At 36.5% G+C, this 12,661-nt stretch overlaps 1 protein-coding gene across 10 annotated transcripts in view; it reads left to right on the top strand.

Annotated features, from left to right (window-relative positions):
• FRYL (FRY like transcription coactivator) overlaps positions 1-12,661 on the top strand; it is a 191,273-nt gene that overhangs the window by 13,560 nt on the left and 165,052 nt on the right. For 4 of the 10 annotated variants that reach the window (XM_077847957.1, XM_077847953.1, XM_077847949.1 and 1 more), the window contains exon 1: positions 10,515-10,683. The exons of 4 other annotated variants lie outside the window; for them this stretch is intronic. In XM_077847957.1, the coding sequence (XP_077704083.1) occupies positions 10,611-10,683 (73 nt within the window). In that variant the 5' untranslated portion in view covers positions 10,515-10,610. Of the gene's footprint in view, positions 1-10,514; positions 10,684-12,661 lie in introns of those variants that run through there. 2 more of the 10 variants (XM_077847954.1, XM_077847950.1) reach the window with 1 other exon arrangement.

The following is a 12,661-nucleotide window of genomic DNA, read 5'->3' as shown; positions in this document are numbered from 1 at the left end:
CTAAGTGTGGTTTTTGTCTGTACATTTGGTTCCCCGTGCAGTTGACACCTTTCCTTTTCTGTTTTTGACTCTGCTTCATGGCAGCCTTGCTGACTCACCCCTTTGTTGTGAAACTAATAATGCTATCAAAGGTGGCTTTAACGATGAAAACTTGTAGTTGATTGAAAACGTTCACGCTACTGGCAGTGCAGGAAAAATCCAGAAAGGTGGGTGTTGGCAGGAAATAGTGAGCCTTTACTTGGTAATGGGTGCTTCATGGGTACGGTGACCATAGGTCTCTGGAGACCCTGGCCAGTTGTGGTGTTTACGCCGCTGTTTTGGCACATCATTAGTGGGGCCTACTTTTGGTCTCAAAGTCTGGTTTGGTTCACCTTATTCATAGCTTATAGAATTTTATCTAGCCTTTGCCAGTAGGATTGACCGATTATAATGCATAGAATACCCTTTTCTTCCCAATACATCTTATATATTGACAGTGACAGCGTCTTAGTACTAGCAATTGTAATTTTTTTGGGGGGCAGTGAGTATACATTATGTGTATTGTAATAAAAATACAAATCTATAATTTTTTTTTTACTTTATTTATTCATGAGAGACAGAGAGAGAGAGCGCGACAGAGGCACAGGCTGAGGGAGAAGCAGACTCCAGGCAGGGAGCCTGATGTGGGACTCGATCCCTGGTCTCCAGGATCACACCCTGGGCTGAAGGTGGCGCTAAACCGCTGAGCCACCCAGGCTGCCCAAAAATACAAATCTAATAACGAGTAGCCTTTAGAATGGAAAATTTTATTTTTTAATTATTTTTTAAGGTTTTGTTTATTTCAAGCAATCTTCATACCCAACACGGGACTCAAACTCCTATGACCCAAAGATCGAGAGTTGCATGCTCTTCCAACTGAGCCAGCTAGGCATCCCTATAAAATTCTAAATCTGAGTTTTTATTAACAGTATCTTTAAAAATTATTTCAGGCAATTGAAAATAATTTCTCATGTCCAGATAAGGATCTCAGGAATTAATTTTAAATATACTCACAAACTTTTATTTTCATTCAAGAAATAATAATATCTTAGCACTGGACCACGTAATAGCAAATTGGTATGGTTTGTGAAGACAAGAAAGTATGATTACAGGGTCTGGACTGTTTCATTTTAAGCAGAGGAAGCAATTTTTTTTAATGGGTGAAATATATAAAAATAAACCAAAAGCTAAGAACAAGTTGGACTATTAATAAATATCTCATGTTGGGAAGGTAGCAGTAATTGTACCTTACATACACAAGTTATATAATTGCTTCATAAGTAACCACTCCCAAAATGATAGAGTGTAGTTAAAATGCTTCTTTATAGATTTCATGTTGCTAATTTGTGAATATATTGATGCGTTGGTTCAGTCTGTGACATTTGTATAAAACTTACCTTTATTAGAAATCCTTTTATAACTATTAATTCAGAAACTTGATTTACATTCCTAAAATAAGCAGTTAATGTGGACAAAACCTGACACCTTACTACCCAGAAACCTAGATGGAATTCTGGTCTGGTCCGTTTCAGAAGCAGATTCCCTTCATTACTGACTTGCTTATTTTGTTGGCTCTTTCATAGTGCTTTATTTGAATTATTGCCTGTCTGTCTGTGTCTCTCTCTCTGTTTGGTTTGATTTTTCTTTGCTTCAGGTAAATCCATTAATTTATGGTTATTGTTGGCTGGCAGGTACTTGAAAATAATGAATTTGTCCTCCTTCCTCCCCCTCCATCAACGGAGAGGACAGCGAGAGAGCTGGTGGGGTCTGTCTGCTTTCTTTTGTCTTTATCTTCCTCCTATCTATAGTCCTGACGTCACTTTTGTACTTTGGATTGATCTAGACCGAGCTCTTCTTGGTGTGACATATGTCTGGCTATTCCATGTTCAGTGCCACAGTCCACATAGTCACTAGTAAAGCTCAGGTTCACTTTTAAGTATTTCAGCCTTATTCCCCCCACCCCCATCATCCTATTAGTCACCAACAAGAAGTATCTGGTAGGAAAAATTGGAATCTCTCATTCCTGTCTTTATTGCTTTTTCCCTAACTACTTAAGTGTACTAGGGATTATTTTAGTCACTGTCTTTCTCCTCAGGGGAGGTTCTCCTCAAGTCCATTCTCCACCTCACCAGACAACTGGTCTGTCTCCCCTTGTTTCTGCTCAGAGCTCTTCTACGATATCCAGTTAACGATTTCAGTATTTCTTGGAGCCCTCTGGGTATTTCATTGCAAACCTTAAGTGAAAGAAAAAGAGTGGGTATGACGTTGGTACCCTAATCCTTGGTCAACCAGAGTTATTTTGATTTTAATCTATTTTCCTTTTTGGGTTTAAGCAAAGATTCATTCTTTAGGAGAGACCCTGCTGAACAGATTTGAGATTCAATATCTTCCCCTTGGAGTGGCCATCCCTGACCACACGAACTCAGCAGGACCTCGTCTGTTTTTCTGTGTCAGGAGACCTACTTTATTGCTTTCACATCCCCAATCACAATTTGTAATTTTTATTTGCATGTTTGTATGTAGGGACTCACTCCCCCCCCACACACACTCTTTATCTGCACCATTGTATCCTAACCTTCCCAAGGGCACAAAGATCTGTTTTATTTACTAAATTCCCATTTAGCACTTGGCATGGTGCTTCCAAACAGTGTTTAGACAATTGATATGTAATTAGTGATATGGTTGGGCTTCAAAGTATCTTGTTATTATTTTCTATTTGTCCCATCTGTTTTGTTTTTTCTCTCCCTTTTGTTGCCTTCTTTTGAATTAATTGTATTTTTTTAGTATTATAATTCCACTATTGACTTAAAAAAAAAAAATTCTTCTTTTTTAAACTAGTTGGTCCAGAGTTTACAAAATGAAGTTCAGCTTATCCCAGTCTACTTTCAAATTATAGCATAATATTTACTATATAACGTAAGATCCTAAAATGTTATACTTCTGTTTCTCCCCTCTATCCTTTGTGCTATTGTAGTCACATTTTTTATTTTTACATATGTTATAGACCTGACAGTATGTTAACCACTTCTGCTTTAAGCAGTTAACTTAAAGAAACTTAAAATGAGAAAGAAAGGGTCTCTTTACCTGCAAATGTACCATTTCTGGCATTCCTCATCAATTATATGAACTCAGGTTTTCATTTTATATAATCTTATTTCTGCCTGAAGAACTTTCTTTAACATTTTTTGTATGCAAATCTGTTGGTGACAGACTCTTAAATTTTCTCTGTCTTAGAAAAGTTTTGCTTTTATCTTTATAAGATATTTTCACTGGGTATAGAATTATCGATTGGGCCGCCTGGGTAGCTCAGTCAGTTAAGCGACTGCCTTGGGCTCAGGTCATGATCCCTGGGTCCTGGGATGGAGCAGGGCTCCCTGCTCAGTGGGGAGTCAGCTTCTCCCTCTTCCTGTGTTCTTCTCTCCCTCTGCCCCTCTCCCTGCTTGTGCTCTCTCTCTCTCTCTCTCTCTCATATGAATAAGTAAGTAAAATTTGCCAAAACTAATTGTAGGTTATTGGTTTTATGATTGAAGCTTTTCAGCAATATCATTATGGGTGAAATGTTATCAACCAGAGAAACTCATTAGAGACTTAGTGCCCAGGATAGAGCCTTGTATAGTTTCAGCTGAAACATCTGTGTTGACTTTTCCTTTTCCTCTGTATGTAATATACTATTTTCTTTGACTGCTTTTAAGATTTTTTTTGTCATTGGTTATTGACAGTTTGATTATGGTGTCTCTTAGCATGGGTTTTTTTTGTTTTTATTCTTGTATGTATATTTATTCTTGCTTCAGGTTTGATAACAGTTTTAGATTTGTACGTTTATAGTCTTCCTCAATTTTAGAAAGTTTTTTATTATTTCTTCAAAGAGTATTTTCTGTTCATTCCTCTCAGATTTCAATTACACGTAAGTTGGGCTGTTTGGTGTTGTTCCAAAAGTCACTGAGGCTTTGAGCATTCTTTTTTCTATTGTTTTGTCATCTGCACTTCACTTTGAAGGTACTATTTCCATTTCTTCAAGTTTACTGATTTTTTTTCCTCCCCCAAATCTAATCTTTTGTTGGTCACATCCAGTGAATTTATTGTTATGGATAGATTGTATTTTACCTTTCAAAGTTCTATTTGAGTCTACTTTTTTCTTTCTTTTTTTTTTTTTAAGATTTTATTTATTTGTTCATGAGAGACAGAGAGAGAGAGGCAGAGACATAGGCAGAGGGTGAAGTGGGCTCCCTGTGGGGAGTCTGATGCAGAACTTGATACCAGGACTCCAAGACCATGCCATGAGCTGAAGGCAGATGCTCAACCACTGAGCCACTCTGGTGTCCTTTGAGTCTGCTTCTTATGTCTTCTATTTTCTCCTCATTATGTTTATTTTTTCTTAAGTCCTTGAGCCTATTTATAATAACTTTTTAAAAAAATTGTTTATTTATTTGAGAGAAAGAGAATGCACAAACGGGGAGTGGCAGGCAGAGTGAGAAGCAGTCTTCCTGCTGAGCAAGGAGCCAGATGTGGGATCATGACCTGAGTTGAAGGCAGACACTTGACCAACTGAGCCAACCAGGCACCCCTATAATAGCTTTTTAAAGAGCACATGTGCTAATTCCATCATTTTTGTTATTTCTAGATCTCTAATGACTGATTTTTTGGGTCACATTCTCCTACATCTTGACAAATAATTTAATGGTAATTTTTAATAGTTTTTAAATACAATTTTTTATTGGATACTAGATGTTATAAATGTGACATTGTTGAGAGCTAGATTTTGTTACATTCTTTTAATGAATGTAATTCTTTGTTCTTGAAGGCAGTACTCACAGATAGCTTAATCCTTTGAGGCTTGTTTTGGATCCTTTGAAACCATGTTAAGAAGGATTTAATGTAGTACTTAGCCTATTGCCCTTCTGAAGTATCTACAGAATGCCCTAGGTATTCAACTATTATAGTTTCTTAGGCTTTCCTTGTTTTTAATTACCTTGATAATGCTGAAGAGTATTGGTTTGGTAATTTGTAGATTCTTCAGTTTAGATTTATCTAATTTCTTTTTTTTCATAGTTAAACTGGGGTAATGGCTTTTTGGTAGGAAGAGCACAGAGGTAAAGTGCCCTTTTCATCATGATGATATCAAGACTCTGTACTCTCATCACTGATGATATAAACCTTGATCTCAGGTTTCTCTAACAATAAAATTACTCTTTTCTCCCTGCTTTCTATATCGTACCCTTTGGAAGGAAGTCACCAAGTATAGCTCACGCTTTTAAGGGTTGAGACTAATGCTCCTTCTTCTTGAGGGTGAATTATCTACGTAAATTATTTGGAGTTCTTCTGAATATGTCTCAGGTCCATGAGACCATTCTCAGATTTAATGATCTACTAGAAGGACTCACAGGACACAGCATATAGTTGTACTCACAGCTGTGATTTATTACAGCAGAAAGGCACTATGCAAGTTAGCAAGTGAAAAGGCATATGGAGCAAAATTCAGGGGAAATCAGGTGCCAGCTTCCAGAATTTCTTCCAGTGGCATTATAGAGAAGGCAACTGATTCCTCAGCAGTGTGCTGCGACATTCCAGGTGAAATGTTACCAATCAGAGAAATTCATCAGAGACTCAGTGCCCAGGGTTTTTATTGGGACTGGTCACATAGGCATCTGCTGCCTGGCACATACCCAAGTTTTAGGCTCCCTGAAAGAAAGCAGATGTTTAGTATAAACTAATATTGTTTGTACTGACAGTTTAGGCATAGTGAACATGCTTTTTAGTTCTGGGAATGGTGGGGCCATTTAAAATCGAAGTTCTTAAATGCTAGCTAAGAGCTGACCTTGTAAGCAAACATGTCAAAGGGTAACAGACCTGCTAGGTTAACTCTTCTGTACAGTGTGAGATTTGTCTCCTGTCTCTTAGTTACTTACTTATTTATTTATATCAGTGTAGACTCATGGATATTTATTTTATACTTGGGGTTATGTTCCAAAACTACATTGTTTATTTTGTTATTCAAATTACTACAGCTTTGGCTCTTGGCAGCTCTATCAGTTGGCTCCCATATCCTTTTGATACACCTACTTTAGTTTGTGTTTGGAGGCTTTCCTACTTCCTGGCCCTAGAAAAGATGTTGTAGGCTTATCATGTGTGTTTGTGCTCTAGTTCTAGGCACCAGCCATTTACCGAGGGAACCCTGCTCCCTTTATGTAGTGAGGTTTTAAAATGTTAAATGCGTTGTAGAAAGTTTGGAAAATGTATAAGAAGTAAGTAGAAAGCACTAAGAAGTAAATGTTAATTACTGATATAATTATAGATAATTACTGTTAACATTTTGTTGCGTTACTTAACAAGAATCCAAAGAAAAATAAAAGTAATTTTTAAACCATTTTTTCTTCTTTTTAAGAAAATTATTTATTTTCATTTTATATTCCAGTATAGTGGAATTTACTGGCAGTGTTATATTAGTTTTAAGTGTACAAGATAGTGATCTAGCACTTCCATATATCACCGAGGGCTCTTAACCACAAGTATATTACATAATCTCCATCACCTATTTCTTCCATTTCCCCACTTTGTTTTCTTCCTTGTATTTCATGTGTAGTATTAATTACCTAATAGCCCTGAGAGCATCTTTCTCTCCATTCCTAAAGCCTTTCCGTCTCTTTTCTAAACTCCAGGAAAGACAAGGACTTTTTGAAGAGGCCAAAACTTCTAGGGCTGTAAAAGGCTCTAGGAGTGATGGGATGGTTGACATTTTATATAGAAGAACTTGCCAAGTTTCTGGTTTTTGTCATTTTATAATTGTTTTGGATACCAGTGTATTACTTTGAGATATCTTAAAAAGTGTTAATATAAGGGATAAAATGCTTATATTTTCACCCTTTTTAAGGATGTTAATAACTAAAGACTTTTATTTCTTTTTGGATAAATTTCAGTGAATTGTATGATATTTTCCGTTAAATCCAAACTTCATTGTATATTGGGGAACATTTTGTTCTGGTCCTATATCTAAGTGGAGTATTTTTGAAGGATTTATTGAGAATTTCTCCTGGCACACATTCTTTTGGTATATTAGAATGTACCTCTATCTTCCTTCTACTTAGAAATATAAAGCAAGGGACTAATTCCATGAATCCTTAAAATGCCAGTGAAAAGGACATAGACTTAAACGGAAATTGATTAAATGGAAGAGGCAAACCTACTTTCTAACTCCTTGAGGGCAAGAGAACTGCCATGGTCATCTTTTGTATGCAGTGCTTTATATTATCTGGCTTAGGCAAAGGGGATCTCAGTAAAGGCTGGTAATATTGAAATTGTGAAATTCTTAAAAATATTCTAAATCTTTATTTTTTATTTTTATTTTTTAAATCTTATAATTTAAAAGCAGTCTTTTATTATAACCTAAAAGACAGAGAGGCATATAGTTAAAGGAAGTTATACAAAGTAGACTTTTCTGTTTTTCCTAATATATACCATTGAGAAATGATACCCATGGCTATCTTTCTATGGTGAGGATATAAAAAAATGTATATATATATATAATACAACTTGGAGAATTCTGAATTTATAGAAGGAATAAAATAGAATAAAATAGAAGACTGATATTTTGACTGGTCTTTGGCAAGCTTGCAAGAAGCTCTAGGCTCTGTGTTTCTGTGATTAATCGATAGGTTAAAAATAGAGAAGTCATTTGAAGAATGATGGGAATATTATTATCTGTGTATAAAAATATGATTTGTAATTGAGGGATTAAGAAAACATTCAGAATACTATAGGTCTCTGTTATCTTAGTCTTCTAAAAGGATTGTTGGGCTCATGTAGTTATGGGTGGATATGTAGTTCTGATTAATACTTAAGTGATTTGGGTGATAAAAATTTTGGGAAGGGTTAGAAAAAAAATACTTATTTCATTAAACTTTGGTAAATTTGTGATTCCTATTTGGAATAGTAGTACTACTTATTTTATCCTTTGTATTTCAGAATAAAGTTCAGAGCCCAGGCTTTGCCCATATAGCAGGCTTGTTGAATTATTTCACATATAAATGGAAAGTGCCTTTTTCACCCACCCTCTGCCTATAAGGAAATCCTGATGTACAGTAAAACTTCGAAAAATAAGCCCTGTAAATAATTTTATACATCTGTGTCCCAGAGAAACTATTTTCTGTAGTTGTATATACATAGTAACAGACTGATTAGATATAATAGAAACTTTAGGATCTGATAAATTCTTTTATTTAATTTTGTTTTTAAGATTTTTATTAATTTATTTGAGAGCGAGAGAGCCAGCACAAGCAGGGGAGAAGGAGAAGCAGGCTCCCTGCTGAACAGGGAGCCTGATGCTGGGCTCCATCTGACCCTAGGATCAGACCCAAGCCCAAGGCAGATGCACAACTGCTGAGCTGCTGCGGTGCCCCTGATATATTCTTTTAGATCCATATAGACAAAACTTAAGCAAAAGAAAATACTTTTTTTTAAAAGGATTTTAGAGAAAATCACCTATTATTTAACTTCTACCCCCACTCAAAAAAGTTCTCATACTCTGATGTGTTCTATGACAGTTTTGCTAGTTACACTTTTTAAAGGTTTGCTCGGAATGAACTTTGGCTACTTTGGTGGGCCATTGTGGCCAAATAGTGTTGAGTAGCTTTTAAGATTTATATGAGGCTAAGTAGGCTTAGCTCAATAAGGGTAGAAAAAATATGGCAAAATATCTGGGTATACGCCTCCCAACTTGTCTGCTTGCTGACATGGTTCAGTTCTGAACCTTGACATTTAATAGTATAGTTTGCTTGGGTCTAGATCAGTTTATTCCCTTAATGTGTTAACAACTGTTTGATGAAAAGAGGGTTGTCAAATCACTTTCGAGAATACTTTAATTAAAAATTAAACTGGTCTGTGTACAGCTCGGAACCTTTTGTTAATACATTGTTAATGTACAGGAATGGAATGTAGGAGGTAGTGTTTTTGGACTGTGGAATGCCCTTTATTCATGCAACACTGTGAGTCATTTGTGTTTCCTCTGACCAGGGGAAACCCTGCTCTTAGCTGATTCAGAGAGGTCTCCGATCAAGAAGATGTACCCAAACAATGTGTTTTGGTATTGGGGGTCTGTGTGATTAGCCTTTGCAGCCCTGGCTTGAATTTAGGTTTGGGATCTGTTCAGGAGTAGGAATGGCCCAGACTTATTCCATATTTCTTAAACTACTCAGAAGTAGTACAGACCTTACATGAAACTCCCAACAGTACTATTACCACTGAATTTGTCTTAATGGATAGGATTATCTTTTTCTCTTAGTGTGTGGAAGGATGTTCTTTTAGCTTTTAATACAGTGCCTAGCCATTTGGCTGCAAATAAATTTATTCAGTTATGACTTTGATCACTGAATTTACTTATTCCTTGTGATATTTAAAGGATACAGTAGCATAAATGGGTCAATACAAATATATTGCCACATATGGAAAAACATGCTCCATTGACCTTCAGAGTCACAGTAAACTAATTATGAGGTCAAGACCTTTTTCTTCCGACAGTAGCATAAAATATTATTTATTGGGTTTGATGATGAAATTTTCCTACTATTTTGAAGAGCAGATAGGCTCCTAACAATGCCAGTTTTCAGTTTTTAAAACCATTTCTATAGAATAAAGTTTTGAAAATGTGCATTTTATTTGACCAGAAGATTTCTCACTATTCATTGATATTCCAACTGTAAGCTTTTCTAGGGGAATTATGTGCTATATTAAGAATAGAAGGCCCTATATTTTGAAATAATCCCATTACTATAACAGAATTCCCTCTTTTGAATAAGTTGCATGAAGCAGAGGAAACTTTGTCCTGAGCTGAGCAGTTTTTAGAGGGCCGATGGGGGCTCAGCCACAGTGTTCATTACATCATCTTTTCATCCCATTTAGCCAGCGTTCTCTCTGGTGGGTTCAGTGAGGCCGTGGACTCGGTATCATAACCCTGCTGAGAAAGTCGCTGCTTACTGCCTGGGGGTAGTAAGGTAGAAGGGCAAAGAGAAGAGAATGTACTACTGAAATCACCTAGAGAAAACTGATACTGGAGTGGGATAAATACCCATGAGTCTTTTTTTTTTCTTTTTCTTTTTGGTCAGCTGTTATAGGAAGAGATTTAAAGCTCTTAGGCCAGACCTGAATTTATTTTTATTCCTTAGGCCCTTAAGTGAGAAAAGTTGGCATCCAAGGGCAGAGCTCTACCCTTGTGTGTTTACTAGCAGTCAGTAGTGACTACAGGGAAGGCAGCCGGAGACACACAGTTCATCAAAACTGATAAGCCCGGGAGCAGAAGCAGAGAAAGATTCTTGCGGCCACGTGTATGCCTACCTAAAGAAAGGTGATGATGTCCTTCAGGGCACTTGTAATAAACTTGTAAGCTTTTATTCAACTGGATAGTTCATCTGCATTCAGCAGCGTTTCCACTATAGTTGTGCGTCACTGCGAGACTGCATGGTAATGAAGCCAAAGCACTGTGGGCCAAAACTCTGCTGCCTGGGAGAGGAGAAGGGACAGCGGCTTGGAGAGATAGATCAACAAACCGGAGGCTGCTGCTGCTGCTGCTGCTGCTGCTGCTGTAGCAGCCCAGTTGAGACACAATGTTGAGCCTACAGGATTCTGTGTTTTTTGAAATTAGCATAAAGTCCTTGTTAAAGTCCTGGAGCAGCAGCTGTAAGTATATATATTCCTAAATGGGAGAAATGCTGATGTATGATCATGGCCATTCCTTGCATGCTAATCCTTTAGACCAATCCAAATAGAATCAGAGCTGTTGAAAATAACACGAGGAGTATTTTCTTGGATGGTAGTCAGTGAGAGGGTTAGAAAATCTGGATGTGTACACACTGGGCAGTCGTACTATTGGCGGTTAAATAGTCTTTGACTGAAATTGACCAGCGTTGGTTTTCTTGTTAATTTTTTGTATGGTTCTGGCAAAGTTTCTCTCCATTGGTCCGACATAGGGGGGGAAATGACAGATAGACTCCGACCTCTGCAGGGTTCTCAGATACCAGTACTATTCCACAGTTCTGTTAGGACAGAATGTTTGTTTGAAGCAGCATCAGCTGTCTGAAAGCATCAGATGATTTAATATAATGCTCATAAGTTTTCCCCTACTCCTGTAATTGAAGTTACTAGGAGGATTTTTCCTGTATGTAGTGAGTTTTCTGATAAGGAACATTCAAAGTTCAGGTAGGTCAGTAAAACTAATGTCGTTGAGTTGTCATGTTGTCCATAACTCCCTTCCCAATATGTGAATTTGACAGAAATCCTGATTTTGTTCAGTATTTCTAGTATTTTCCAGTGGTACTTTTCTCTGAAGACCTGAAAGCACTTCTAGAAATGATTTATTACCACAATCTGTGTTTTTTTTTTTTTGGTCAAAATTATCATAATAATATGATATCAAACTAATGGAGTAATCGAGCAAAGATTCTGTTGTAATGTCTGTTTTGGCCAAAGAAAACTAAAACATAGGGGAAAAAATGTGACTTTACCAAGGTCATACAGTGGCAAAGAACTGGAATTAGAACTGAGTTGTTCTTGCTCCCAACTGTGCTGCTGGTGTCTGAGCAAACTACTGAATAAAATATGAAAGACCTAAATTTAATTTTTTCCAGTTGACTCTTTACCAAAATATTTACTTAGCATAGTTTTGTAAGCAAATAATGTAAAAGGCCAAATGTTGATATAGGGGGAGAAAACCTCTTAAGGGAAAGCCTTACAGAATAGAATTTGAAGAGATTTGTATTTTGCCAAATATACTGCACTTACAATCTCCGTATTTCTTTTATTTTTGATCTGTAAGTAATTCTTCCATATGGAGATGTTGTTCTGCCAGATGGCAGAAAGTTATCTTAGTTCTAGGAAAGTTTCTAAGTGAATTAAAATATTGGGAGAATTATAATTGAATAATTATAATTAAATAAATTAAAAATAATTAAATAAATTATTTAATAAATAAAATAATTAAATTCTAAATAATTAGAATTATAATTGAATTACAATTGAATTGTAATTACTAATTTAAATGAAGTACTTTTACTACTTAAAAGGGTAATACAGAATGCATTTTTACTAAAACCGACTGTAGTTTCTAATCTCTCTTGCCCCTTTGTCCCTCCTTCCTCCATCCTTACCAGGTACTTTTAAAAAATAGTAAGACAGGTTTATAGTGATAATAAAGCTCTAACTAATGGGCTCTTGTATCAGAACAGTGCATTAGATTATATCACAGCCTGAGCTTGTCTTGTAAAAACTTAAGTTTGCTTAGATACTTGTGAATTATGTGGTTATTTTGTTTTGTGACCATTTAAACATTTCTACATGTCATTGCCCTAACCCTGTAACCAGCCACAGCCAAATCTCATGTAATCACATTCCCTGAATCCAGAAGTGAACCAAAAACAGATGTTTGTAAAGCCTTTGTCGTTAGCTATTAGTATTCTAATGATTCAGTTTGTGGGCATCCCGTTTCCCTTGGGCAGTCATGGTCCACATCTCGTGAAGGTGTTTTTACTGTTGTAAAGCAATAGGTTAATGTGGAGAGGAGAGACAAAGTCGTTCACCAAGACCCTGACTAGGTCGTTCTAGCCCCAAAAGTGGGAGACTGTTTTTCTTTTACCAGTATCTGTGGAAGTCTTTTTAAAAT

The sequence above is a fragment of the Canis aureus genome, chromosome 14 (assembly GCF_053574225.1).
Source record: "Canis aureus isolate CA01 chromosome 14, VMU_Caureus_v.1.0, whole genome shotgun sequence".
Taxonomy (NCBI): domain Eukaryota; kingdom Metazoa; phylum Chordata; class Mammalia; order Carnivora; family Canidae; genus Canis; species Canis aureus.
Note: the sequence above shows the minus strand (reverse complement) of the source record. Positions and strands in the feature narration are given on the sequence as shown.